Consider the following 25,031-nt stretch of genomic DNA (forward strand, 5'->3'; position numbering starts at 1 on the left):
CACCCCGCGGAACCACCAAATAATATACAAGAGAAGGACTTGAGGATAATGCCACCCCGAAGTGTGTGCTTGAATGTGTTCACGAGCAGTCTTGGCGAGGCGGTGAGGGACGAAAATGGCGGCGCGATAGGAAGACATCCGATTATGGAGAGGAGAGATAGTGCACAGAGTGGTGAGTGTTCCTTCATTTTTCATCTTCACATATTTCGATCGTTTTTAATCCATTTCTAGACGTCACTCGCCGCTCTTCGGACGGCTCCATCGCCTCTGCACCAACACCACCACAAACCTTCACACCCAACATCCCCGCCTTCAGCCGTGCCGAACTGTTCCAGTCCCTCCGCCCTATGGCCTCCACCGAGAGTCTGAACTTCGCCATGAATTCCAAGCGTACGTTTTCCCTCTCGCATGTGGGCTCTCTCATGCAGGAACCCGACCGTCTTTTCCCCTTTGGACTTGGCGCGCCTGCCGGCCCCACATGGCGCGCATCCGCGCCCTCCACTTTTTATCTCTCATGCTGTGTCCTGTTGACGTTACATGTTGACTCAAACCTAAAGTTTATTCGCAAGGCTAACTGGGATGAATAGCTTGTACTACGTGCTCTGGTGGCCCGGCTAAGCGCCGCTGCTCCCGCTGTAAGGCGGCGTATTATTGCGATAGGAGCTGCCAGAAGACGGATTGGAAGGCGCACCGCAATGTTTGCGAGCCCGCGCAGCAGACGTACAGCTCGCCTGCGACGCCGAACTTTTCCAACCCAGCCAGCCCGACTCATGAAGCCGCTGAAGCTTGAGGATCCTGCTCCTACCTGCGTGTGACGAGGAAAGATTGCCGATTCCGACCAGCTTGATGTCGACCTGGACCTGAGTGGATGGAGACAGCGGACGCTAATGGGTGCTGGGGAGAGAGAGCCATTAGGATTCTGGCTACGACTTATTACGACTTGAACCTAGAACCTACTTTTACCAACATGTGTATATGCCAAAAAAAGACTGGGCGTTTTTGGGGTGTTTGGGGTGTTGCAGATTAGAATCTTGGAAAAGGCATTCACTTGCCCCACTTAAATAGAACCCTTCTTTACTTGCGTCGACATACTTCAATGATTTTTAGGCATCGTGATGGGAATTGTGATTACGATGTACTATAAGTACGTCATTCAAGGTGTAGTGTACGCGCTGATAATGCGGGCTTAGCAGGTAATTAGCGTTAAACCTGACAGATTTAGAACTTTGTAACTACTGGAGTTTATTTAATAAAAAGTTTCTAGATATAGGATTATGCTAGCAGAAGAAATGTTACACTTTGTAACCCTGTTCCTTCTTAGAGTAGCTAGCTAATGTAACCTTTTTTCCTACTATTATTAATAAAACATTATTCACTATATAGTATTAGATAACTAAGAATATAAGTAGTGGTATACTTATAATGTTTGAAATATTATTCTAATTAGCTTGTCCTTGTGCTGGCACTCAGTCATCGTGTCGAGCTCCACGATCAGAACTCGGAATACCAAGCGATCATTGAAGTAGAGCACGAGGAGCTGCTCTCTGCCACGTCATCTCCACGACATTCGACAGAAAGGCCCCAAGTTGCCTCACATCCAGCCTTGAAAAAAATACGGACAGATCCAAAGTCCCACAAATTGCTTCCCCAGGTAACTCGGAGGTCATTGGTCATATTGTTCCGTCTCGTTTCGCTCTTTGCGCTGGCCTCATTTGCGCCAAGCATGGCGTCTCCATCCTGGCTTACTTACTTCTGCACCACTGTCCGCGACTTTGAACCTGCTGCCTTGGGCACTCTGTTCTTCACTACCCATGCTACAGCTACGTTGTCTAACTTTGCTGCCTTGGCTCTCGGCCGACGCCTCGGTCGCGTGAAGACGATGACGTTTACATATCTTCCCTCTGCAGTATTCTTTGCACTTACCGCTTTTCCCGAAGCTGGAGCTCCGGGCACGCTAATATTTATGGGGCTCTTGAGCCTCAGAGCTTGTATGCAAAGCATGGACCAAGCACTTTGACAGGCCTTTCTGGCAGCCGTCTTGAAGTCACGGGAAAGAAAGGCGATTCTCGTTGTAACAGATATTGTGAAGACAGTCGCACAGGCGGGCGGTATTAGTAGCTCAGGAGCACTGGCAGTTGGCAAATCGTGGCGTATTATGCTGGGAGGCGCGGGATTGATGAAAGCGATCTATAAACTTTTGATTCTGTGGACTTTCCTTGGTATCCTAGATAGAGAAGATGAGGAGAGGGTAGAACGTAGAGTGCAAAGCAGACTCGGGTGAGTGCGGCCTACGAGACGATAACTGCCACCGCAGACACTATTGACAGCGCGACCGTGCGGAATTCCTTGGTCTCTTGATGGCTACCTGTGCTATGACCCCCTTCACCGCCTCAAACTCCGCCCCGCTGGTTTGTCAACCCCTCCACAGCATCAGCAGCACCTGGTCCTATATCCTTCGTCTACTAACCTCTGGCGACGCGCCCAGCATCCATGCCAAGCAGTCTTCCACGAACACCGTTGATCTGCCATTTCTCAGTATGCTCTGCACGAAGTCTGCATTGGAGAACAGAGAGAGAACCAGATCGTTAAGATCTTACCAGAACCGGTACAGGAGGTTAGCCGAATTCCGCTTTTGGTAGGGCCTGCACGTCCGACGTGAAAGCAGTGACGAAAATTTTAAATCATCTGTTGATACAGAGTCCTGCATCCATCCACGAATGTCCCTGGAACTAGAGCTGCGCAGCGCCAGAGACCAACTGTAGGATATGAGTGGCAAACATGAAAGGCAAAGTCCAGCGGGACCCGAAGAGCCACATAACGCTAACAGTCTCATGAACGGTGCCGGACAATGGACATCATGGTCAGTTTAATACACCCTGTAAACGATAGTGGCGACATATGACCGGCATTCGACAATGAAGCCAAAAGCGCCTACAGATTGTTCGCGTTAGCAAATGGAATAAGAGATGACATCTCCGGGGATGCCCTTTCAAATCAGTTTGCTTGGCACGTGAGCCTGAAGATACACCAAATCTAGTGAATTGTACTCCAACACAGGCTCAATTAGAGCTCAATATGAACGAAATTTAGCATAGTAATCTTCAAGCAATATTCTAAGCTCTGATTTACTTGATGTGAATAGTACAAAACGCATAGCATATCTTGGCTTTTTTTCTATGTAGTAAGAACTTCCAGACGATCTGTACGAAATCAACTCGTGATTTTGAACATCTGTCACCACACACCGAGCACAGCACTTCATGCCAGTGACACACAATTTTAGCATCCATGACACACTATTCATTGTTTCAAGCTATGCAGCTTTTCAGCCGCAGACTTCCATTTATCCACTATTATCACTTCCCGCCTGACAATCTCTCTGCCCGCCAGCTCATTGCCCAATACCACTGCACAGCGCTTAAAGGATATGCAGCAATAGTAAAAAGTCCTAATCCTACAAAAGTCGGCGCAGCTCCCATGGTCGTGATCATCCTGTCAACAACAGCTACCCCCACTGCCCCCATTGAGCATCGCACAAGATTATTAATTGCCGTGCTACTTGCACCCTTTCCAGAACAAAGATCTGATACCAACGTTTGGCTAATTGCAAAGACAGCATTACTCGTTGCGGCGATGAGAAATTGGAAAATTAACGGGATCGCAATCCAACCCGGTAGATTCGTCAAAGAGGTATACCCGATTGAGATACCGTATGCCATTGTACTGGTTACGAATACAGCAGTGATCCAAGGAACGTGCTTCAGTCTTGCCTTTTCAATGGGAAAGTCAACGGGGACTGAATATTTGCAAAGCTTTTCTTTGGAAGGCATATCGTGCTCTATACGATATGCCCCTTCGACTTGCGCGTAGGAACTGTTCAGTAGTTTACCAACTACAGTGCTTCCAACTATAGTTCCAAATCCTGTGATGGGGTCAGCATGGTCAGAGACGAATGAGTAAGAGTCTTTTCTTGAAAGTCAACGGTGTCGCGAAATTTATCCATTCGCCACCAGAAGAGCTAACATACAGAACATAAAACTTACCGTTGGGAATAAACGCTAGCCCTAGCATCACTTCATTCAGCCCGAAAGCCTGTTTGAAGAGCGTAGTTGTAGAGCTCGTCACCATACTCCAAACTGCATAAACGACCCCCCCGAAGAGTAAATTCAACAAGATCTCTTTCTGTCTGAGCAACGAAAGCGGTTCAAGGAAGGTTTTAAGTGTGATCTGAGTCCGCCGATATGAATGATCGCGATCCTGGAGATATCCAGGTTCCTTTCGGAGTCTGCGTATAAGCGGTTGATGGATGCCCGTAAGGCGAATCGAACCATTTCCTGCTATGCTGCGCAACGTCTCTGGGAGAAAGGCGATGATGGAAATGATTGTGATTCCTGAGAGAATGAGCAAGAATACGAAGATGGACCTGAAGCCGAGGAAGTTCGCGAGCACACCGCCGAGAACAGGTCCTGCCGCTATACTGAAGTTCCGGATAGCTTGGTAGAAGCTGATAAAGCCGCCTCGCTCTGAAGGTGCAGTAATGTCCTGGATAACTCCGTTCCCGATGCTGACTGTCGAAGCGGATCCGGCTGCTTGAAGACCTCTGAATAGTAAGAGGACAGTGAAGTTTGGAGAAAAGCTAAGGGCCGTGTTCGCAGTGATGTACACTAAAAACGAACAGATATAGATCGGTCTTCGGCCGAGGATATCAGACAGCGCACCCCAGAAAAGCGGTGATATGCCTTGGATGACGAGGTATGATGTGATCGTCAGATTAACCTCCTGGATGCTAACTCCAAGATCCTTCTCCGCGTTAGCCTTTGATATCAAGCGGCGACTTTTCACCCACTTTGGCAATATCTTCTACTGCTGGAAAGTAAATATTGGAACTCAGGCCAGAGAAGAGTCCTGCTACACCGATCATAATCACGACCGACCACCTCTGCCTTCGGGTAAAAATATGATAGGGTTTCTCTGATATGATGGATTCTCTAGCTCTGGTAGGAATCTGATTATCTCCGAGTGCGTTACTATGTGCGCGACTGTTACGTGCCTCTGATACACTAAGGGCAACGTCAGAGGTCCGTTCCTCATCGTACAGCTCGGGGTCGAACTGGTTTGCGAAGCTCAAGATGCGACTTCTTTGCCCTAAGCCGTAGAAACCCTCTCCAATCTCGTGCCATCCTTCAAGGGTTGTGAAGCGACGCGATGCACGCCTCAGCTTCTCGAAATATTCGCCGGATGTTGGTGAAAATGAAGCCATATTGTGATAGTGAACCTCAACTGAACTCATGGGAACAGAATGCAAGGAGACAGGAATCACATAGTCATATTCTTCGAATATGTGTTTAACGAGCTATCAAAAAGACGCTGGGTTTCGTGTCGGACACGATGACTGCACTAAGCGAATCAAGGGGCTGGACGATAAGCCGCGTAAGTGCTTACTTGCTATCGGAGGCAAAAACGTCGTTAGCGCAAGCATTCTCACGGTCCGCATTCTGACCTTAGCACTGCATAGTTTTGCTTCACGATCGTCAATTGTTTCGATTAGACCAGTAGTTGCAACACGCGGAGTGTGGAGAGAGCGCGTTGTGATAGGAACTAACGTGAAACACCCGTGGCGCTATCAACGTCTCGACCAACAGCACCAAAACCACCACGTGCCTGTCAAGTGTAGAATCAATAATGATTCCAAATAGCTGGAAATGTTCCAGGACACAATCATGGGTTTCGGATGAGGTATGAAGCTTGTGGCTTGAGGAGATGGTTCCGTACCCCATTCCTCTTGGAGTAACATCGATCGCTTCCCCGGATATTGAAAGATCCGAAGAAAAATAGTGTTGTAGGAATCTAGGGCTCACCTAGTTGTTTCCGAAATAGCAGTATCGATTAATTGCGAGAGCCGTTCGGAGTCCCCTGGCATGCACTCTGCACGCGAGATCGATAACCAAAGCACCAACTCCTCCACACGACGCACTTATCCCAGTAAAACGCGTGTGTAGTATCTCGCTGTTCTTGGAATTCTTATCAAGAAGAGTCTATCCATCAACTTCTCTCCACAAAAATGTCTCCGGGCATCAATCGTGGGCGGAGACCAATACCATTCCGACTAATCCAACGAGCCATCAACGACCAAGATGCGTTGCAGCAACATACACCGGAAGCGTTTAAGCCTGCAACAGAAGTTACCATAACCCTGATCAGAACACCAAGTCCCAGATCAACAGCTTTTACCGACCCATTCTCACCGAGGCGCTCTAGGAGCTCCCTGACTGCATCGACAACAACCACAAGCGGAGCAAAATCTAGCAGTCCAACAAGAACAGTCTTCGTTACTATAGTTAGCACGCTACATCCGACGGAAGGTGATAGAGAGACGTCACCTCCGGCAACTAAGACAATTTTCCTTTCTGCAGTGCCGCAGACTATGCTTGTGACGCCTTCAGCTGTGCCTATGGGTACAGGACTAGCAGGAGCTCCACAGCCAGGCAGCGATATCAAAAGACCAGAAGATGGTCTGTTGATGAATGAGACGGCTAGAATATTCCTCATAATTTTGGGTTCCATAGGTAGGTAAAGCTCTCGATCTATCCACAGATCATGTATTAAAGTTGAGTGCTGATCAATTTCTAGCCGGTGTAGCACTGCTGGTTTTACTCACTATTGTGATTCGGAAGAGGAAAAAGAAGACTGGAAGCGAAACACGGGTGTTGGTAAGCTGAACAGCTCCTTGGCTGCTGTGAATGTTCTTTGACATGGTCGACGAATAGGAGAGTATGACAGAAGCTCCAGACGAAATGAATAATTTTTTGGATCTGCGGAGCAACCTTTGATGGAGGAGAAATTGTAACTCATTCTCAAAAACGTTGCTGTTAGCTAAACTCACTGAATATAGCTGCAAGATTAGGGTATAGGCATAGAGAACAAAATGCGAAACGGGTGCACATCATGCAACAAAAATGGCAAATGGAACTATCGAGATAGAATTGTCAAAGGCACTGCAAACCAGGTATCTATCATTAGAGATTATGCGCAACATGAACGACGTAGAGACTGCGCGAAGACAAAGATCCATCAATACACCAGCTGAAGCCAAACTAATACGCTCGTACACAGTACCACCCCCATCCCAGCCCAGTTCTCAATTCCACGTAGACTTATACCTGCACTAGATGCTTGTGGGTTGTTAACCTGTTCCTTCAAAGCTCCCTTCTCCTCTTCTGCTATCTCGTTTCCCGCAGCCAAAACGATATATTCCCCGTCCAGCTGCTGCAGATCTTTCACGGTAACACTGCAGTCCGGTCGACAATTCACTTCATGCGACCTTTGAGGGAGAGGGTCGAAACTTGTCGAAGATGAGGCGCCCAGATCGCGCTTAGCAACCATAATTTTGGTATCTCTTATCGACGCGCTGAAATTGATGGGGAAACGAACGGAGCCACATTTGAGCTGCTGGCTTGACGAGCTAGTGTTCATGGCCCAGGCGAAGGAATCTAAAGCGCAAGTGTTAGAGGAGAGAAGTGGAGCTGCAGGCTTTGGCCTGGGGTAGAGGAGCATACTCAGCGACCACATTCCACTGGGGACTGTTTTCTCATCAACGCCGTTCTTTAGGTCGATGTTTAGTCGCATATCTTTCTCGGATTCTAGGGAAATTCGAAGTCCGTCCACGAACTCCGCCCCTTGGATGCCCTTGCCTCCTGTTAGGTTTACAGTTCGTGTTGCGCCGAAGCCGTACTGGACAAATATATTAGCTGTGTCGACGGTCTTGCGACCAAGCAGGATATATTCGCCATCCAGAGATGTCAATTTGATGATGCGAGTCTTGTTCTCTGAACTATTCATGCGCTGTTGGTTAGCACACTATCCACGAGTCTTCTAACATGGTGCAGGTATGAGCGGATGGCCAGATCTTACACATGAACATTCCGCCTCGTTTCATCCACCACCCAACTCTGCCCATCCTTCGCTAGAACGCCGACATACGTATTCGCTACATCGAAACCCCTGTTCTGTACATTTTCAGGCTCGTATGGTAGCTCGACCTTCGCGATCAAGTCTCGCGCTGTGTCATTGACTTTGATGACCCACGAGTAGTTGGACAATGCGACGAAGGGCTCACCCGTACTGCCGCTGACGAATTTTCCGGGCAGCGGAGACGGGTTTTTTTCCACTATGAGGGTTCGATTCCGCGGCGAGAAGAGATCGAGTGCCAGGCCGTCCTTGAAATCTTGGTCGGTGCGGGCCATCTGCTACAGCTTTAGTACGCAAAGACACGAAGTGATAATTGTTGAAGAAAGTGTGGGCACGGATTCCGCAAGTTATAGCTGCGGAAGTTCAAATGCTTACCTGGCCCAAAATGGGAATGGTTTGGCCAAAGTCTGCAAGATCATTTGAACTTGATGCTAAAGTCAATGTATTGATAGATTCAGCTGCTACCAAGAAGCCATAGGTAGGGTTGTAAATCGAGAGATGTAATTGAAGCGCTGAGAGGATGAAGAACAAGAAGCGTATACTAATGAAAGCCATTTTTACTATTGCAGATAACAAAACTTCAGTCTTTATAAATCCCCTTCATTTTCCAGACTATGCTCCAAATCTTCACAGTGATATACACCTCGCCCTTTCAGAAAGCTACTATGAAGCTAAGATAGTCTCAAAGTTGTTTCACTGGTGTCAAACACACTACAAGGGGAACACAACAGAGATGTTCGAGTTCGGTAGACAGGAGAATACATTTTTGATGCTTCACGTATGTTGCACGCTGGGCTTCCGGTGGCACTTGATTGGATGCTATATTTACACTAAGATACTCGATCGCCGTTGGTTGGCTACGCAGAGTTCGCCTAAATACTCGCCACTTTAGCCTTGCATACGGGAATCCAAATGAGGTTAGGATAGCGCTGGCGTGGTTCAGTCTCAATTATGAAGCAACGAATTTAAAATGAGACAAGTCGTGGAAGATCTTTTCGGTCGACCGTAAAGAGCTACCTTCAGTGTGTTGCACAGCAACATATCGCCCCTATCCATACCGTCTTCACTCGACATTATAGTTACGTTAACTAATTCGCTTCACCAAATCATCTCATGCTTAATATTAGACAGACTTCAGAATAAGCTTTAAGATACTGTTACCATTTTAGACTCTCTGATCCAGGTAGTCTATATAGAGGGGTCCACGACAGCACTTCTTTTAGCTCCAATTGAGAGATGCAGCATGGTTTTCTACGAACTTGCGCAATCTATGGAAATATTTCAGTCGCAAGGCTAACGCTAGCTCTCAGGATTAGATAAAGCTTAAATTCATGAAAGGGGATATCAATGAGTTTATTTCTGCGGCGTCTTAGTGCTGAAAAAAATCGTTGCATGTGTTCAGATGATATAGTTTACATGAATTAGTCTAGCTGTTTAGTCGTGCTTGGTTGATGCTATCATGATCGATGCGTCGCCTAAGAAATAGCGAATCTGATCTCTAGGTACAATGAGCGTCTGATAGCCTGATGTGATATCTCTGTTGTGCGACAGCAACAAAGTACGCACGAAATAGCTTAATCAGAACTAAGTTTGCAAACAACGATTTGCAAGAGAGCAGTGTAAAGAGCTAGAGAACCCACTACGTATACCCTAACGCGAATTACTAGGATAGCTGTAGTAACACAAAGAAAGCGAAAAGTTAGGACTGTTAGCTAGAAGGGATTGTCTAGATGATGTTTTTGAGGAAGTATGGTATTACTCTCGATGTACTGCTTCCTGGCGCGTACGAGCGAAATGACCGAGATCTGAGTTTAGACGGGTTGATTGGACTTGTCATCACAAAAAAACCTCTGTAGTTTTCGATTGTATGCGCTAGGAAGCAATGTAAAACACCCTACATACAACGTTTCCGGCCTTTTTCAATTGCTGAGGACGTTGGTTACTCCATTGTTAGTCGTCAACCCCATACAGCCAACAGCCCTCTGCGACTTCGATGATTATTGTAAATCGGCTCAGTACCCAATCTCTTATCCCCCGGCCTTATCATCTGCCTTGTACACATAGACGCAGACGCTCTGACATCGCGGGTGCTGTACTGCTGCGGGTGCTTCTTTAGGCGTTAACACGCCAGCGTTAGCGCTCAGAGTATGTGCATCCCCCATGCTTGGTCCCGCTTGCGAGGATAGCAGCGAAGTCTGTACGGAGCATGCACATATGGGTGCAACTCCGAGCGACGTCGAGAGAAGAGCTGCTGGTGCTTGAACGCGTCGCGTCATTGCGGCCCCACTTTTCCCATCACCTTGCCCACTGTTTCGCCCACCTTTCGCAACTTGTCACCTACGTACTACGAGAAATCCAAAGCGACTTCAATCCTCGCACCCGGCAATTGATGGCGCTGCAAATTCTCTCTGACGTCCATCTGGAGGCTCCGAAAGCATACGACATCTTCGAAATCACCCCGAAAGCACCTTATCTTGCGCTCATCAGAGATATTGGCAACGTCGTATCGCACAAGGGCGATTTCACCGCTTTCTTGAAGCGGAAATCTAGACAGTTCCGTGCGGTGCTATTCGTACCCGGCAACCACGAAGCCTACCATTCTGATTGGGCCACGACCATCGATTTGCTTCGCGCCTTCGAGTAGGACGTCAGAGAGGATACATCGTTGGAAGAATTCGTACTGCTCGACTGCGCTACCTTCCGGATCCCAGACACCAGCGTTACTATCTTAGGCTGTAGTCTCTTCTCTTCGATCCCACCTGAAAAGGAACAGGCGGTCAGCTTCGGCCTCAACGACTTCTTCCAAATCGACAGCTGGGATGTTCAAGCGCATAATGAGGCACACTTGCGGGCTATTGCCTGGCTCAATGCCGAAGTCGCTCATCTGGAGCAATTGGACACGACAACTATCGTCCTCTCGCATTGGAGTCCATCCACTGACGTTCGCTCGGTCGATCCCAGGCATAGCGCGAGTCCAATCAGCAGTGGCTTCTCGACGGATCTGTCTAGCCAGCCATGCTTCCAAAACAAGAATTTCAAAGTTTGGGCGTTCGGTCACACTCATTACAATTGCGATTTCATGGCGGATCGGCGACGCGACGCTGGACCTCTTAGGTTACTCACGAACCGGAGGGACTACTTCGCGCAAGCGGACGGGCTCGACCGCGAGGAGATTGTCGCCCTAGGATCACTATCTGGTTGATGTACCTCCAGCGGTCAATGACCATGCCGCCCTCCCGGAGTCTCAACGAAACACAGCTGTCTCTAAACCGTGCACGGGCTCCAGCTGGCGACAAACAAGTTTTCGAGCTTCCCTAAGGCCGCAATCTTCACTCGCATCTCGAATTTGCAGCCGACTAGACCTTAACATCTTGCTCGCGACCAAGGCGGAGGTCAGACGCGTCGGAGCACTCCCTATCTATACTTGTGTAGTAGTTGCGCACGTGATCGAATGATAAAGTAAGCAATTCTTATATTAGGTAGTCTCCCTCTAATGGAGTAGGACCTTACCAATAATCATCGAAACGCTAACTAGATGCTGAAATCTACTATCCTCCTACCGACTGCGGATCGATCTCTGGTTTCCAGAGTATAAGCAGGTGTTCATACAAGAATACATATGAAAGGTCACCTCGATTTTAGCGCTTCTGGAACCTTTAGCTTACTAGTATGTATGTAGTTGTGGAATAAGACGATTGGCTTTATTTGCGTCAGAGAAAGAGGTCGCTCACGTGCGGCCTATAGATACACTTTTCTTCTACTGAACTGGCAAAAGAACTGTATATACATTCACGAGAGGAGTAAAAGCTTACTGTAAAACAAGGGAAATCTTTGCAAACGTAACCAAAAATGATATTTGATAAGCCCTAGGACACAGGCAATTATTCGCTGTTGACTTCTGTGTAGTTTTACTATGTCGTACCTAGAAAGCATGCGAGGCAGCTATAGCTAAATATGCTAAAATCTCAGCTCATCTCTTTCAGTTAGCGTCATGCCTCATTGCGAAGGTCGCCCTGGAATTCTACCTATAAACTCTGCACACTCCTCGTCCCGCAATAGGACTAGTTTTCCATCACAAATACACTGGCACTTGGGATTAACTGCGTTGCCTGTTAGCTGCTGGCATCGATAGCTTTTCTGAAGTTGGCGTGCCTTAAGTATCGATCGTGCTTAGCAAAAATTACCTCAACTCGCACCCGCCCTTGGAAGTCACTAGCGGTGCTAAGTCCTTTACCTATTTGTTGCAATCTCTGCTAATATCCTTACGTGTGATTGTTGGGATTCCTTTGTCGTTTAACTGCTGTTCGAGGATCACGCAACTCTGTAGTGCGTTCCTGCTGAATACAACTGCTTCTTTATTAATAGGGAAAGACGGATCTGGGGCAATGATGAGCTCTTGCGCTGGTGGACGATCTTCAAAGACTGCATCTGATTTTCGAAGCTCTTCGTGTGGGATTTTGTCCTGGCCCTAATTCTTTTTTTACTAGTAGTACTGAAGGAACTAGGCGTAGCTATCGGCTGTATGGTACAGTTAGCTAGGTCATAGCCGGGGAGATAGCGGATGCTACTATGGACTGCGACTTTACGGTTCACTCTCTTCCTAGCTATATTTTGCTGCGCAAATTCCTTGCAATTTGATGAGCTACAGATGTCTACTTTTAGACCTTCTTCTGTTATATGGCCTTTGGCATCCATAACTACCGACGGTTTAGTGTTAGTGATCGGAAAGTTGGGTTTTGCACTGAAACATTTCCTCTTCCTATAATCTGTAGTCTTTATCTAGTCTACATGCATTAATTCATGGACAATAGCCCGCTTATAGGTGTCTACAAAGGCAATCCAATTTGGACCTCTGACCTTGCCTCTCGTTCGCTCCTCCAGGTTTTTTTGTTTGTCGTTCGAAAAGAATCCAGGGCAGAATAGGATCGTCCAGGCGCGATCTGCGCACGAAGTATCAGTGAAATTGCCTCATTATACGAACGGGTTTCATGGGCTGACTTACAGGCGCTAGAAGTACTGTCGATAGTACGTGCACTACTTTTGGCTGGTCAGCTTCAGGACCATATATTTATGCTGATCAATCTGGAAAGGGCTGATGACAAGACTTACGCTTTGCGAAGGGTACAGCTATTGTAAGGTCCCGTACCATGCTGCTGATAATCGCATGTAAAGTAGATCTTCTTGATCAATTTCTCCGGACTTCTTTTATGTCCTTTCTTGGGGTAATTCGCAACCCATCTGATGTTCACTGTATTTGCCAGGACTGCCTTCCATCAAATAGCCTGAGTAGCGTACTTTGAATTGTCGCAGACAACTGAAGATCGCTGATCCCATTCTGGAGCCATAAACTGTACTGTCCAAAATACTTTCGCCAAGTTTCAGAGTATGCCATAGAAACTGAAGGATGGACTGGCAGAGCAGCCATCTACACTGCGGCGTGTGTGGCGAAGATAATCTTGTCGAGCTGCTCCGAGGAGCAGGAGGAGAAGGCTCCGTTCCAGTGTTCCAGTGTATGCCGGAAAACTCTTTATTGAGATCCTCCACCTTCCAATTCCATCCATCACGCCTTCAGATAGAAGTGTGTTCTGGTAGAACATGGGCAGTTTGAAGAGGGGTTGCGTATGCTATACTGGAAAGTAATGTGAGCGTTAGGATCTGTGCGATACATGACAGCCGATAAAAATTTGTTCGCATGGTACGGGTCTGAATGGATTAGTTTGTTGCTGATGATGCATCATCAACTCCGCGACGGATGAAACTATATACACTGACGGATCTAGAGTAAATTTGCCGCCCAACGCCTCTCGGTCATCAAAGCACTGTGCCGCTTCCTTACTTTGCACCTCGTTTCAACTGCGTGAGGTCTGATAAATTGATGGTCTCAAAGACTAATTTTACCCCAGCTGACGAAAGTAACTTTTGTCATCCCAAATGCGTCTCGGCGCCAACAATCCAACCCGCAGCACGATCTGATGACAGCCCTATGGTCGCAGCTAACATATGTGGTATCATCATTCGGCTTCTCGCATACCTGCCGCCGGTCAGAAGTCATTGTCGTCGCTCTCGGTTTGAAGTCAACAATGACGCTATTTTGCCGGCATTGACAATGTGAGGCCATTCAAGGAAAGCTTGAAGTATTATATAATTCTAAACGCGTTGTACCGTGCTCTTTGCAGAAGCTTTAGAGTCTAATACCTAGGGAGTGAACAAATTCGGGGTCCGGGGGCATACTGGACGTGTTGGCTCATTTTGCCAAGTAACTTTACTCCAAGCCCCAACATGAAAGTTGAATCACGGGCTTCCATCTCTTTTACGCCCGACGCCAGCGGCTATGCATGCGTTGTCATTGCCATCCACCCGAATCAGTCGATAGTCTATGAGAACTGTGCATGGAGAAGTCAGACTTGGATTGATATCGGTGCTATTCAGAAGATGCGCACCCCCCCTAATTCAGCTGTTCTAAGAATGTCTATGACGAACAATGATGTACTAGGGAAGAATGATAATGTACCTGATGATATTATAAGCGAGCAGCCTTTTTAGAGGTTAGAATTATACAGTTCAGTCTAAAAGTGACATCTGTTAACGGCTATCTAGGCCCTTATTAATATCTATAAGGAAATCTGCTAATAGGAGCATACGGAGGTGTCCTGCTCCTTATATGGTTAAGCTGGAGAGGAGGTGCACACATTCTGAATATGATAATAATGGAACAATTATCCATGAACTTGCAAGCTAGAAGCGCCAGAATTGGGTCAAAGCTCGCGTAGGCGTCAAAAGTACCGTTAGTGTTGTAGCGTAGTACGCCTTCTCACAGTGCCTACGCGGCCTTGGCAACACACGAAAACCTGTATCATTCTATTGCGGTTATCTTCTGTCTGCTTTTGCCCAAGACCAAATCTGCAGCAACATGAGATTTTTAACCACGATCATTCCGTTCGCCTTTTCTATCGTGAATGTGATTGCATTTGCGTCTGAAAGCCCGTTCGCGAACTCCGTTGTACTAACGACAATATATGCGTCCCGCTACAATGGTTCGGATTCATTCGAGATTCTCAATACCCAACCACTATGGCATTCCAGGAGTACTACAAGTCGTTGGTCCTTACTTTCGGAGCCTCAGTCGGCGATCAACGCGACATGCACAGTCAAGAAGTCATCATTAACAGCACTATAAAACCTGCAATCGAGGCTTGGGAGAAGCAACTTGGAGTCAAACGATTCCCTGATGTTCATGCATTCTTCATCTCCTCTGTATTCGATTGGTCATTTCCGACACCTGCCACGGAGATGGTTTTCCCGCCGTATACTCCAGAACGAGCAAGTAAGGAAGCCCCGCCGAGCAAGCTGCCTATGCAGCCTACGGGTTCAATGAGTGCAAAAACTTGGGTCGCCAAATGGAAGAGTGCAAAGATGAGGGCCCTGAGAACCTGATCCTGACCTTGGAGTATGAGCGAGAATGGCTGTATATCTGGATTCAGGTTGTAGATTTCGAGATGGGAATCTGCTCTGTCCATTGCAAGCGCTTCATTCGGGAACCGGGAGAAAGGTATCGTGAGGCAAGGCCCTCGTACCCCCCGCGCTGATTGAATTTCGACTGATCGCGATCTAGACCATCGGTTTTGAAGCTTATAATCAACGTTTCAGGACTACACTAGAAGAATTTCTGGATGAAATGGATGCCCGATTCTACAAGCGCCAGGATGTTCGCGCAATCATTGTTGCTGGCGAAGCTTCTGTGTCAGGAAGCTTCAATCTCGCAAAACTCGCACGGGGTGTTGTTGGGATAGACATGGCTAGGATCATGACGGAAATCCCCAATTCTGAGGTCGTGTCCAGGGGTGCAACAGCGTGGGCTCGAAGGACGGCGGCCCACCCACGGCGTTTCATTGTTCAACAAGGCAATTATCCGTCTGCGCATGAGCGTGATGAGCATGATGAGTTGTAGTCATGACTATGGGCTAGGAACTTTTGCTGGTATCTCCGCGAATAGTTGAGAATTCCATCGTGTATGGTAGGCGAAGACCATTGAATGTCGAGCTTCCACTTCAGCTTCGATATCATGTACTACCGTTAGTCAAATACTTTGATTGAATCCCTGCCTTGCATCTTTGGCCTTGTGGGCAGCAGCGCGGTGCCGTTTCGGAGGTCCAGGAGTATTTCTGTATATTTATACTTAAGTATGCCTACCTAGAATCAGTCGTTATATCCGTTAGGTAGCAAGTGTTGCGCGTCACTGTCTTCATTATCAAAATAGTTCATTATAAGCTCGGGTGGAAAAATTCTCGTTTTGCGCGTCCATAACTAACCTGATTGCCCCGATGCTTAACGAAGAGTTCTGTTGCCTTTCAACGAGCAGAATGATGCTACTGCTGCTGATCATAACGCTGACGTGGGGAGCTGACTGCAAACTCGCCTTAATGGTGCTTTCCTGAGTGCCGTGTCCGCACTCAGGAAAGTACGGACACGGCACCGATCTACGAAGGAGCCAGTGTTGGGTGAGTGATGCGCCAATGTTGGTACACTGACCACCAGGGCCGGTCTATCACCCAAAACCAGCTTCTTCGGAGTGCTCGGGAACCTAGGAGGGATTAGCGTATTGCGCGCGCGAAGTGCAACAATTGGCCAGTCGCACAATGACGGAAGCACAATCCCAAGTATTACTACTGTGATCGCAGGCCATGCCGTCTTTTGGATACATAAGACGCGCTGGAATGTATCTGCTGTACAAAGATTGCAACCAGTCGTGTGGCTCAGCGCCAGTCAGCGTAATTTTAAAGCGATTACATACCTGCAACCATCTAGGGTATTTTCGTTCCCAAATAACTATTTTAACTCATGGTTTACTCTTTTGACTATCACTCAGCATATGCATCGAGGGAAGCATAATGTAAACCGCAATAACGTGCCAACAATCCTCAAATCCAACATTCCAAGTTGATCTACCCACGACCTTTACAATCTTCCCTCAGGAGAATAAGACCCTCGATGCCATGGACCTGACAGCCGTGACTCCTGAATAAGCATATCAGAAACTTTCACAAGAGGCTAGAACAGCAGGCGTAACCCCGGTCTCCAATCTACCTGAACGCCCGCCTGTCGCGGCAATTCAAAGACTCTTTGTGCGATTATATGCAGAGCGCTCCTTGGCCTCGAGGCTCAATGCCACTTATTCTAAACGTGGCATCTTCGAGGAAGTCTGCTTGGCACTTGACACGTCTCGCCAGATTGATCAGAAATCGATAGTCAACCTCTCTGTCAGTCGCCTGCAGTCCATCCGCTAGATGGATCCAACCCTTGTGGTGGCACTTGGTGAAGAACTCGATTGAATTGTAAGGTTTTATACCTACATTGACACTGCTTATTGTTCGACATAACAAGTCCCATCACTATGGCCATCTTGTTATCCTTGGTAATGAGAACTCTCAAAAATTTCTTTTCCTAGATCGTTGTCGGTGCCGTCTCAATCGTGGGGGATGTTCTCCGTCTACACTGCCCAGGACAGTTACTCATGATGCACCCCGGAATTCCAGAGCAAGAAAGGCCAGAAGGGCAAGCATAAGCCGGTGGTGTGCAGAGCGGATCATAAGTTGGGCTTGGACGGGTAGTAGAAGTAGATGACGGCGCTGTCAGTACTTGCGCCGAAGAAAAGATAGTCGAAGAGACTAAGAGGGAGAGGGTAAGAGTAAGCCTCATGTCGATAATTGAAGCAAGATTCGATTGACTGAATCTTTTACTACACAGAGGTGAGGTGCAGGGCTTGTGTTTGGAGTCGAATAATTATCATGAACAAGACATAGATATAAGAGGTCGGAACCGATTTGAGCTACACTATCCAGGCACTCTAAAATTCTCGGCTTTACTATTTTCCCTTCGTATCCGGGTAAAGGCTGGCGAACGGAGTTTAACATCATATGCAATGCAATAAATTACTGCGGCCACCGGAACATAACGTGAACTTGGGGACATTCGCGACTGGCAAAGCCACGAATTGCGAAGAGCTATTACCTGTTTGCACGCGACAGGTGACCCCGATATAATTCTGCGTGCACACACTGCAAACTACCGGCTATGTGTGGAAACAAGAACGATGGCAAGGCGAGGTTCAATTAAGAAGAGCAGAAATGCACTGCAAAGCGGCAAAAAGATAAGGCTGAAGGAATAATAGAGCCTGACGTGCTAGAGATAAGCTTCTAACTGACGTTACATTTTGAAATTTCTATACATGCGGTCAGAACAAAAGTGGCCCTAGCTTTTCTACTTATTTCTACAATGTCTTGATAGAGGCAAGCACGATACTATAGCAGTAGATATCAGCCATAAGCGGTTGCGCTTTTTTGCATTAGAGGTAGTAAAGAGCATTCAAAATTTTGCTTTCCCTCATAAAGTCCGAGATATCACTCTCTAGCACCTCCATCAAACCCGGTTCCTTTTCTTTGTACTCGACGAGTTGACTAGCTCTCTCAGCCCTCGTACGAGAATTACATGCAAACATATACCGCCTAAGTTCGGGGAACACTCGAAAATTTACCATAGCTAGCGCTAAAGATAAAGAGTAGAAACTATGCTATAGGCTAATTCTGGCAGAAATAACATAGTTACTTAAACGTAGATAGGTTGTATAGGCATGCTTTTAGAGATAGATACATGATATTACTAAGCTCTCTGCTTAATTGTAACCGACGAAGATCCATGCCTTACGCTGCTTACAGTAACGACAACGTCTCCAGAGCTGCTGCCGGAACGTATCACTGCCAAGGCTCGCCCTCGCCATGTTTTATGAACATTGCTGTCAAAGTGGCCTAGATTCTTATAGTATGCGGATCCAAGCGCTGCTAGAGTGGCATCTCCATGTACCTCAACGGTTAGGGCATCGTCGTCGTTCATCTCGATGTTTCCATCCTGATCAGCGAGTTGAAGTTCAAGGTACGCTAGATCTTGTCTGTCTGCGACAAGTTCACCGGACTTCTCGTTGACAATCTTGACTGAAGCAACGTTAGCGGAGCGGAGCGTGGAGCGCGAACGCTCCTGTCCGCCAGAGTATGCAACAGCAAGGAGTTCGCCAGGCTCGTAAGCTGTCAAGAATCTAGCGGTGTATCTGTTAGCTTGGTTGCTACTTGCGCGCCCAAGCGAGCGGCCATTTAGGAAAAGTTCTGCTTCCTCTTCCTGAGTAATGACCTCGATGTAAGCCTTCTGGCCCTCACAACCCTTCCAGCCCCAGCCCTCGATCGCATCGGAATTTCGCCAGGGCGTCGCCTTGTAATACAAGCTCGATACATCCAATGGACGTACCGCAATTACGGGTTGAGGTAAAAATTTCCAGCATGCTTGGGCTACGAAAGCCGAAGCATTGGGCACGCCAGTGATGTCTAAAGCACCGCAACCCCCTACTATATGTGGCCAAGGCTTGTACAATGTTACAGGGGTAAACCTGCTTGCCTCATAATCGTGCAAACCAATGCCTACCTCGCCAAGGTAGTCCCATCCTGTCCACATGAAGTCTCCTATCAGGTTTGGAATCTTTTCAACGTTGGACCAGATCATGGGAAGATCAGGTGGAAAGGTTTCGGTACCGAGCATCATCCTTGATGGGTGTAATTTGGCATCCAATGGGTACCGGATGTCTCCATAATTGTATCCCGCAACATCCATATACGAATAGAGTCGATTGGTCACAACATTGGCGTGATTGAACTTTGGAATGTACCGCAAGATTGAGAGAAACATGCTAGCGATGATGTTGAAGAAAGAGCTGGAGGTCAAATCCCCCAGGCCGCCCTTGTTATCTGCAGGAGGAGTGTTTGGATCCCCCGGCGGGATTTTTGAATACGTCATCATGGCCAGCGTAAGGTTGACCGCGATAGTGTTAGGTCGGGATGGATCCAGCTTGTGCGTGAGATCCAGGAGCTTCTTCGCGATCGTGTGTCCGTAGGCGGTACTTGGCTCAGTGACCTCGTTGCCTAAAGAGTACATAATAACTGAAGGGTGGTTACGGGCTCGTTCTACAAGAGAAGCGACTTCGTACTCCCAACGTTCATTGAAGGTGTTGGAATCGTCATATTTAGACTTTGCCTGGTACCAGTAGTCGGCAAACTCATCCATGACGTACATGCCTACCTCATCACATGCTTGTAGAAGAACTTCTGAGCATGGATGATGCGACATACGAATAGCATTGAAGCCATTCTTCTTCATGATCGACACGCGTCGTAGTTCAGCAGCTTTGAACGATGCTGCGCCGAGGATACCGTTGTCTGCGTGTATGCAACCACCACGCAAATTCACAGCCTGGCCATTAACCAAGAATCCATGACCAGGTTTCAACTCCAGAGTGCGCAGACCGTACTTGAACTTATAGAGATCGCCGTTGATGACGACAGTGCAGTCGTAGAGATTCGGGGTCTCAACCGACCACAGATCTGGGTTCGATATCTCGAAGTTTTGCTTCAATTCAGAAGTTTTCGTTTTCGTTCTCCACTGGATCGCGTTCCTTCCTCGTCTCGCAAGCTCGAGAGATACTTCAACGTCATCCTTCTTTTCGTTGTCGAGTAAAACCTCGAATGTGAGAAGAGCAACTCCGCTGGCGGAAAGCGTTGCCAGCCTGATCCCGTCCTTGCAAAGAAGATTGTGGTTTCGAACCATGAGATGAACGCTGCGATGAATTCCGGCTCCAGCTGTACCAGCGAGCGTTAGGTTGTTCACTGTTATCGGCATGTACTTCGATGGTGTTCCTCTCGCCGAGCTTCAGGTAAGAGTCTACGCGAATTTCAAACTTGGTCCAGCCCGCAAGACAACCGCCGACGTCTGTGCCGTTCACCAGCACGCGACTGTGCCGGTAAACGCCATCAAAGCTCAAAGCGACCACTTTGGACTCCAGAGAAGTAGACGCTTGCCATATCTTGCGATACTTGTACATTCCGCCGAGATGAAATCCGCTATGAGTTCCAGCGAGGGCGTCTTCCCGCCGCCCTTCTACCTGCATAGCATCGTGAGGAAGATGTACGTTGCTCCAGCCAGTTTGTCCAGAGCGTTGGAACTCCCAATCTTCGTTGAAAAGTGTCGCTACTTCGGCCATCTTGTGCGTCTGCCATGCACTGGAAGTTGAACCAAGGGGATAAAAATTGAAAGTAGGGGCTCAAGTTTTTGACACGGAGTTGGGTAACTTCGAACCATAATATTACTGTGCAGAAAACCTATTAGCGCTTGGGTCCCAAGGTCGGCCCTACTCTAGACTAGCACATTCGCCATATAAATGCAGTACGGCCGTTCCGTGGGCTTCCGGCTTTGATTCTAGAAGGACACACTAGACATGGAGAATAGTCCAGCCGAGGGGAATGCACATATCGAGGAACACGATCTCATAGATCCTGTCTCTAGGCGGCACTTGTTCGCACTCAGTGCAGTGTCTGAATGTCCTTCAAAGTACTGTAGTTTACGATACTTCGATATCGAAATATCGTTCCTGATTTTAGCTGTCGCAACGTTTTCGGCATTTAATAAGAAGGAAGTAAGCGTGTGCATAGTGTAACAGAATCTAATAAAATGTGATGCCTTCTGTAGCTTCGGATGCATAAGGTCCCGGATCCGGACGCAGCCGCTCCGGCGACGTTGCTGATTATTTGCAGTTCCATGCCGCTCGCCGTGACTACAAGGATTCCCATGCCCAAGCCCTGACCGCTATCGCCACAGCATCCGCCGGCAGCAGTTCAGCTCCGTCTACCGCCCTCATTAGCTTTAGCACTCTCTTTAAGCGTAAAGGTAACGCTGCCGCTCTAATACTAGTCTTCTAGTTTCTTAGTAAGACTAACATCTGCCTTACTATTAGCTAGGAGCATATTATTAAAGAGCTACGTAAGACTTACTAAGTAAGTTTTCTTTATCTATTACTAGTTTAGAAATTAATGCTAACTTATTTACTAGTTAATTAGAGATTCTTATTCTATTACTAATATTAAGCGTAGCCTTAGTTATTCTATTCTAGATCTAAAGAAAACCTGCTTTACTTCTAAGGAGGTGTTTAATAAGAAGAACTTAGAGTAGCTTATTTTAAATATTAAGTGCTTTATATACCTTAGCTAGCTTTAAGCTAGTTACTCTTTAGAGCTTAACTAAATAATACTTACTTTTAGACTTAAATTATCTATCTATCTTATTATAATTTTAGTAATATTATAGTAGTAAATTTTTATAAAGCTTTTATATCTAAGAAGTCTTCTTTTAGATGCTATATTAGTTTAAGCTAGCTTTTTTATTTTATTAAGACCTGCTTTTTATTTTATCTTTATATACTTTTTTCTTATAAAATTTTCTCTACTTTTTATTCTTGCAGTATTTTATTCTCTTCTTCTAACTCTAAGGCTAGCTCTAGTCTAGCATCTTTAAGAACTTAGCTAAGTAGAGAGTTATTTTCTACTTATTTTACTAAATCTATATAAATAGTTTTATGCAGTCTGCCTAGTAGGTCTAGTATAATAGTTAAAGATATAGAGACTGCTATAACTATATATTTAGCCTATAGCTAGTCTAGTTTCCTACTTTTCTATACTATTTTTATATTATATATTAAAAACTATACTTTATCTCTAACCTAGAATTATTCTGCTAGCTTTTATAGGCAGTTTATAGCCTTCTGCTGCTATTATTATATAAAGATAATAGCAGCTTAAGCTATTACTATTTTATTTTATAGATATTCTATAAACTAAACTACTCTGCCTTTTAGAGTTATAGTTAAAGATAGAGAGTTATCTAGTTTCTAAATAAGTAATAGAGTATAGCTATTTAGTAAGAGGTTTAGACTTATTCTAGTAATAGTAGAGTCTCTATTATTAAGAGTAAGCTAATAAGCTATAAGATATTAGAGCTAGTTTATTTAAGAAAAGTTAATTATTACTCTTAGAACTAATTAAACTTCTTAGTTAGCTCTCTCTATATCTCTATCTATCTAAGAATAATGCGCAGTTAAGAGAAGCTACTAAATATTTATAAGCTTATAGAGTATACTCTAGAATCTTCTTAGCTAGTTTAACTCTTAGTCTATTATAATATTTATAGAGAAGCTATAGAATTGCTACTATACGTCCTTAAAATACTCTACGTATTCTTTAGCTCTTATTATTACTATAGCTTTTAACTAGATATACTTAGAAAGATAGTCTATAATAATAAGAAGATATTATAGTATAGCTAAGTTAGCCTAAAGTAAGTTTACTATAAAGTTTATAGAAATTTAGAACTAGTATTAATCTACTGCTAGTAAGAGCTATAATAGGCTCTGCTTCTTTAACCTTAAAGTATAAGTGCTATAGTAATAGTAATTTCTTATATATTATACTATATTAGATAATATTCTATCTTAATAGTAATCTCTGCGTAGTATTTAGAAAGTTCTATTTTTTTCTGCGTATTCTATAAAGTTTAATTTATATACTTATTAGATTACTATAGTAGTCTAGTATGATTTCTAAGATAAGAGCTACGTAACTCTACGCTATTACAGCGTTCTATATGCAGAGATAGTATAGTTAGCTACCTACTAGTTTATCTTAGCTTTTAGTAAGAACTGCCTAGCTTCTTATTATACTGCCTATAACTATAGCAGATATACTGCATTCTTATAAATAGCTTAGTTCTAAAGTTCTTGCATATGCCTATCTATAAATAATAGACTTTCTGCTAGTATTATAGTTATATCCTATATAGAAGTAGGACTAGATAGAGATTAGTACTATATAGCAGCTAGCTTATTTAATATACTCTTTTATATTCTATTTGTATTAGCTTAACGTATCTAGCCTGCCTGCTAACTTTCTAGGTTAAAATTATAGATAAAAGCAAAAAGCTAAAAGTTTCTCTATCTATTACTATTGCTGCTCTATTAGTAACTTAGCAGAAGTAAAGTATTCTAAGTTTTTATAATCTATTAAAATTATAAATAGCTTAAAAACACTTTATAACTCTACTATCTATATTTTAATATATTTAATTACTATAAGTAGTTTCTTATTATAGATAGTATAATTTTATTACTTAAGTATAAGAGAAGTAGAATAGTAAGTAACTAGATATAGCATACTCTTAATTTCTTATAATAAGTATTCTCTTAGCGCTTCTTCTAAATAGTCTACTTTAACTATTATATAGCGTTTAGAGTTCTATTATATAAGAACTAGACTTAAGCAGAAAGCTTACTTAAGCTAGTTAAATGCAGTCTGCTTAATTATAGTATATTAGAAGAGTATATTATATTTTATTAGTGCATATAAAGAGGCTATAGTATAGAAGAAGTTTAGAATAAAGTTATAATAAAAGTTTATAAAACTAAGAAAGCTTTATATACTCTTTGCTATTATTAGAAGCTTCTATTATTAGATAGCTACTACTTTATTAGAATTTAGCTATACTACTTTTCTAGCCTTAATAATATATCTTAGGTACTTAACTTTCTTCTAAGTAAATATATATTTTTTAAGATCTAGATATAGAGTAGTATTCTGCAGAAGTTCTAATACTCTCTAGACCTTCCTAAAGTAGTTAGTATAAGATCTATAAGTATAAACTAAAATATTATTAAGATAAGCTATAGCAAAGTCTTTTAGAGTTTCTTTTAGAGCGCTATTAATATATCTCTAGAATAAGAAGAGAGCGCTTAATAATTCTATAGAGTAGATAAGCTATTTAAAGAGGCTAAACTGCGTTTAGAATATTATAAGATATTTATTACTTTCTATAACTTAGAGTTAATAGAATGCTAAATAGACGTTTACTTTTATAAACTATTAAGCATTTAAAAGTATTTATAGAGTTTCTTTAATAAGTAGTAAGAAGTATTAGTTAGCATAGATAATTTAATTTAGAGCTCTATAGTCTATGCATAGCCTCTAAGCTTCTATTAGTTTCTTAATAAGCAGAACTAAAGCGCTTACTAATAAAGAGCTAGCTTAAATCTATCTCTTATCTAGAAGTTTAGTAACTTAGCAGTAGAGTTTAAGTAGCTAATCTTTAAGTATACTATACTAATAGTGCTCTAAGAGAGTTCTAGTAAACGCTTATTTCTTCTAGTT

At 44.8% G+C, this 25,031-nt stretch overlaps 11 protein-coding genes across 11 annotated transcripts; 6 read left to right on the plus strand and 5 right to left on the minus strand.

The window, feature by feature from the left end:
- Nucleotides 1-144: 144 nt before the first annotated feature.
- On the plus strand, nucleotides 145-1,080 carry SNOG_12524 (hypothetical protein; the record flags this gene model as incomplete). The annotated part of the gene is made up of 3 exons (XM_001802692.1): nucleotides 145-172; nucleotides 232-390; nucleotides 588-1,080. The coding sequence occupies 3 exons, from the start codon at nucleotides 145-147 to the stop codon at nucleotides 788-790; spliced, it is 390 nt and encodes a 129-aa protein (XP_001802744.1). The 3' UTR covers nucleotides 791-1,080.
- A 411-nt stretch (nucleotides 1,081-1,491) lies between these two features.
- Nucleotides 1,492-1,813, minus strand: SNOG_12525 (hypothetical protein; the record flags this gene model as incomplete). The annotated part of the gene is made up of 2 exons (XM_001802693.1): nucleotides 1,492-1,707; nucleotides 1,751-1,813. The coding sequence occupies 2 exons, from the start codon at nucleotides 1,811-1,813 to the stop codon at nucleotides 1,492-1,494; spliced, it is 279 nt and encodes a 92-aa protein (XP_001802745.1).
- A 2,025-nt stretch (nucleotides 1,814-3,838) lies between these two features.
- SNOG_12526 (hypothetical protein) lies at nucleotides 3,839-5,260 on the minus strand (the record flags this gene model as incomplete). Its single annotated transcript, XM_001802694.1, has 3 exons — nucleotides 3,839-3,873; nucleotides 4,044-4,815; nucleotides 4,847-5,260. The coding sequence occupies 3 exons, from the start codon at nucleotides 5,258-5,260 to the stop codon at nucleotides 3,839-3,841; spliced, it is 1,221 nt and encodes a 406-aa protein (XP_001802746.1).
- Nucleotides 5,261-6,061: 801 nt separating this feature from the next.
- On the plus strand, nucleotides 6,062-6,904 carry SNOG_12527 (hypothetical protein; the record flags this gene model as incomplete). The annotated part of the gene is made up of 3 exons (XM_001802695.1): nucleotides 6,062-6,512; nucleotides 6,631-6,710; nucleotides 6,893-6,904. The coding sequence occupies 3 exons, from the start codon at nucleotides 6,062-6,064 to the stop codon at nucleotides 6,902-6,904; spliced, it is 543 nt and encodes a 180-aa protein (XP_001802747.1).
- A 167-nt stretch (nucleotides 6,905-7,071) lies between these two features.
- On the minus strand, nucleotides 7,072-8,523 carry SNOG_12528 (hypothetical protein; the record flags this gene model as incomplete). The annotated part of the gene is made up of 3 exons (XM_001802696.1): nucleotides 7,072-7,831; nucleotides 7,981-8,243; nucleotides 8,344-8,523. The coding sequence occupies 3 exons, from the start codon at nucleotides 8,521-8,523 to the stop codon at nucleotides 7,072-7,074; spliced, it is 1,203 nt and encodes a 400-aa protein (XP_001802748.1).
- Nucleotides 8,524-10,357: 1,834 nt separating this feature from the next.
- SNOG_12529 (hypothetical protein) lies at nucleotides 10,358-11,170 on the plus strand (the record flags this gene model as incomplete). Its single annotated transcript, XM_001802697.1, has 2 exons — nucleotides 10,358-10,608; nucleotides 10,708-11,170. 2 exons carry the CDS (start codon nucleotides 10,358-10,360, stop codon nucleotides 11,168-11,170), a joined length of 714 nt encoding a protein of 237 aa, XP_001802749.1.
- A 3,869-nt stretch (nucleotides 11,171-15,039) lies between these two features.
- SNOG_12530 (hypothetical protein) lies at nucleotides 15,040-15,916 on the plus strand (the record flags this gene model as incomplete). The annotated part of the gene is made up of 3 exons (XM_001802698.1): nucleotides 15,040-15,292; nucleotides 15,328-15,522; nucleotides 15,627-15,916. 3 exons carry the CDS (start codon nucleotides 15,040-15,042, stop codon nucleotides 15,914-15,916), a joined length of 738 nt encoding a protein of 245 aa, XP_001802750.1.
- Nucleotides 15,917-17,226: 1,310 nt separating this feature from the next.
- On the minus strand, nucleotides 17,227-17,367 carry SNOG_12531 (hypothetical protein; the record flags this gene model as incomplete). The annotated part of the gene is made up of 2 exons (XM_001802699.1): nucleotides 17,227-17,288; nucleotides 17,319-17,367. 2 exons carry the CDS (start codon nucleotides 17,365-17,367, stop codon nucleotides 17,227-17,229), a joined length of 111 nt encoding a protein of 36 aa, XP_001802751.1.
- A 1,257-nt stretch (nucleotides 17,368-18,624) lies between these two features.
- On the minus strand, nucleotides 18,625-20,884 carry SNOG_12532 (hypothetical protein; the record flags this gene model as incomplete). The annotated part of the gene is made up of 3 exons (XM_001802700.1): nucleotides 18,625-20,111; nucleotides 20,136-20,642; nucleotides 20,671-20,884. The coding sequence occupies 3 exons, from the start codon at nucleotides 20,882-20,884 to the stop codon at nucleotides 18,625-18,627; spliced, it is 2,208 nt and encodes a 735-aa protein (XP_001802752.1).
- A 21-nt stretch (nucleotides 20,885-20,905) lies between these two features.
- Nucleotides 20,906-21,073, plus strand: SNOG_20136 (hypothetical protein; the record flags this gene model as incomplete). Its single annotated transcript, XM_001802701.1, has 1 exon — nucleotides 20,906-21,073. The coding sequence occupies one exon, from the start codon at nucleotides 20,906-20,908 to the stop codon at nucleotides 21,071-21,073; it is 168 nt and encodes a 55-aa protein (XP_001802753.1).
- Nucleotides 21,074-21,277: 204 nt separating this feature from the next.
- On the plus strand, nucleotides 21,278-21,642 carry SNOG_12533 (hypothetical protein; the record flags this gene model as incomplete). Its single annotated transcript, XM_001802702.1, has 2 exons — nucleotides 21,278-21,475; nucleotides 21,529-21,642. 2 exons carry the CDS (start codon nucleotides 21,278-21,280, stop codon nucleotides 21,640-21,642), a joined length of 312 nt encoding a protein of 103 aa, XP_001802754.1.
- Nucleotides 21,643-25,031: the final 3,389 nt, after the last annotated feature.

This window comes from Parastagonospora nodorum (genome assembly GCF_000146915.1).
Source record: "Parastagonospora nodorum SN15 chromosome Unknown scaffold_22, whole genome shotgun sequence".
NCBI classification, from domain to species: Eukaryota; Fungi; Ascomycota; class Dothideomycetes; order Pleosporales; family Phaeosphaeriaceae; genus Parastagonospora; species Parastagonospora nodorum.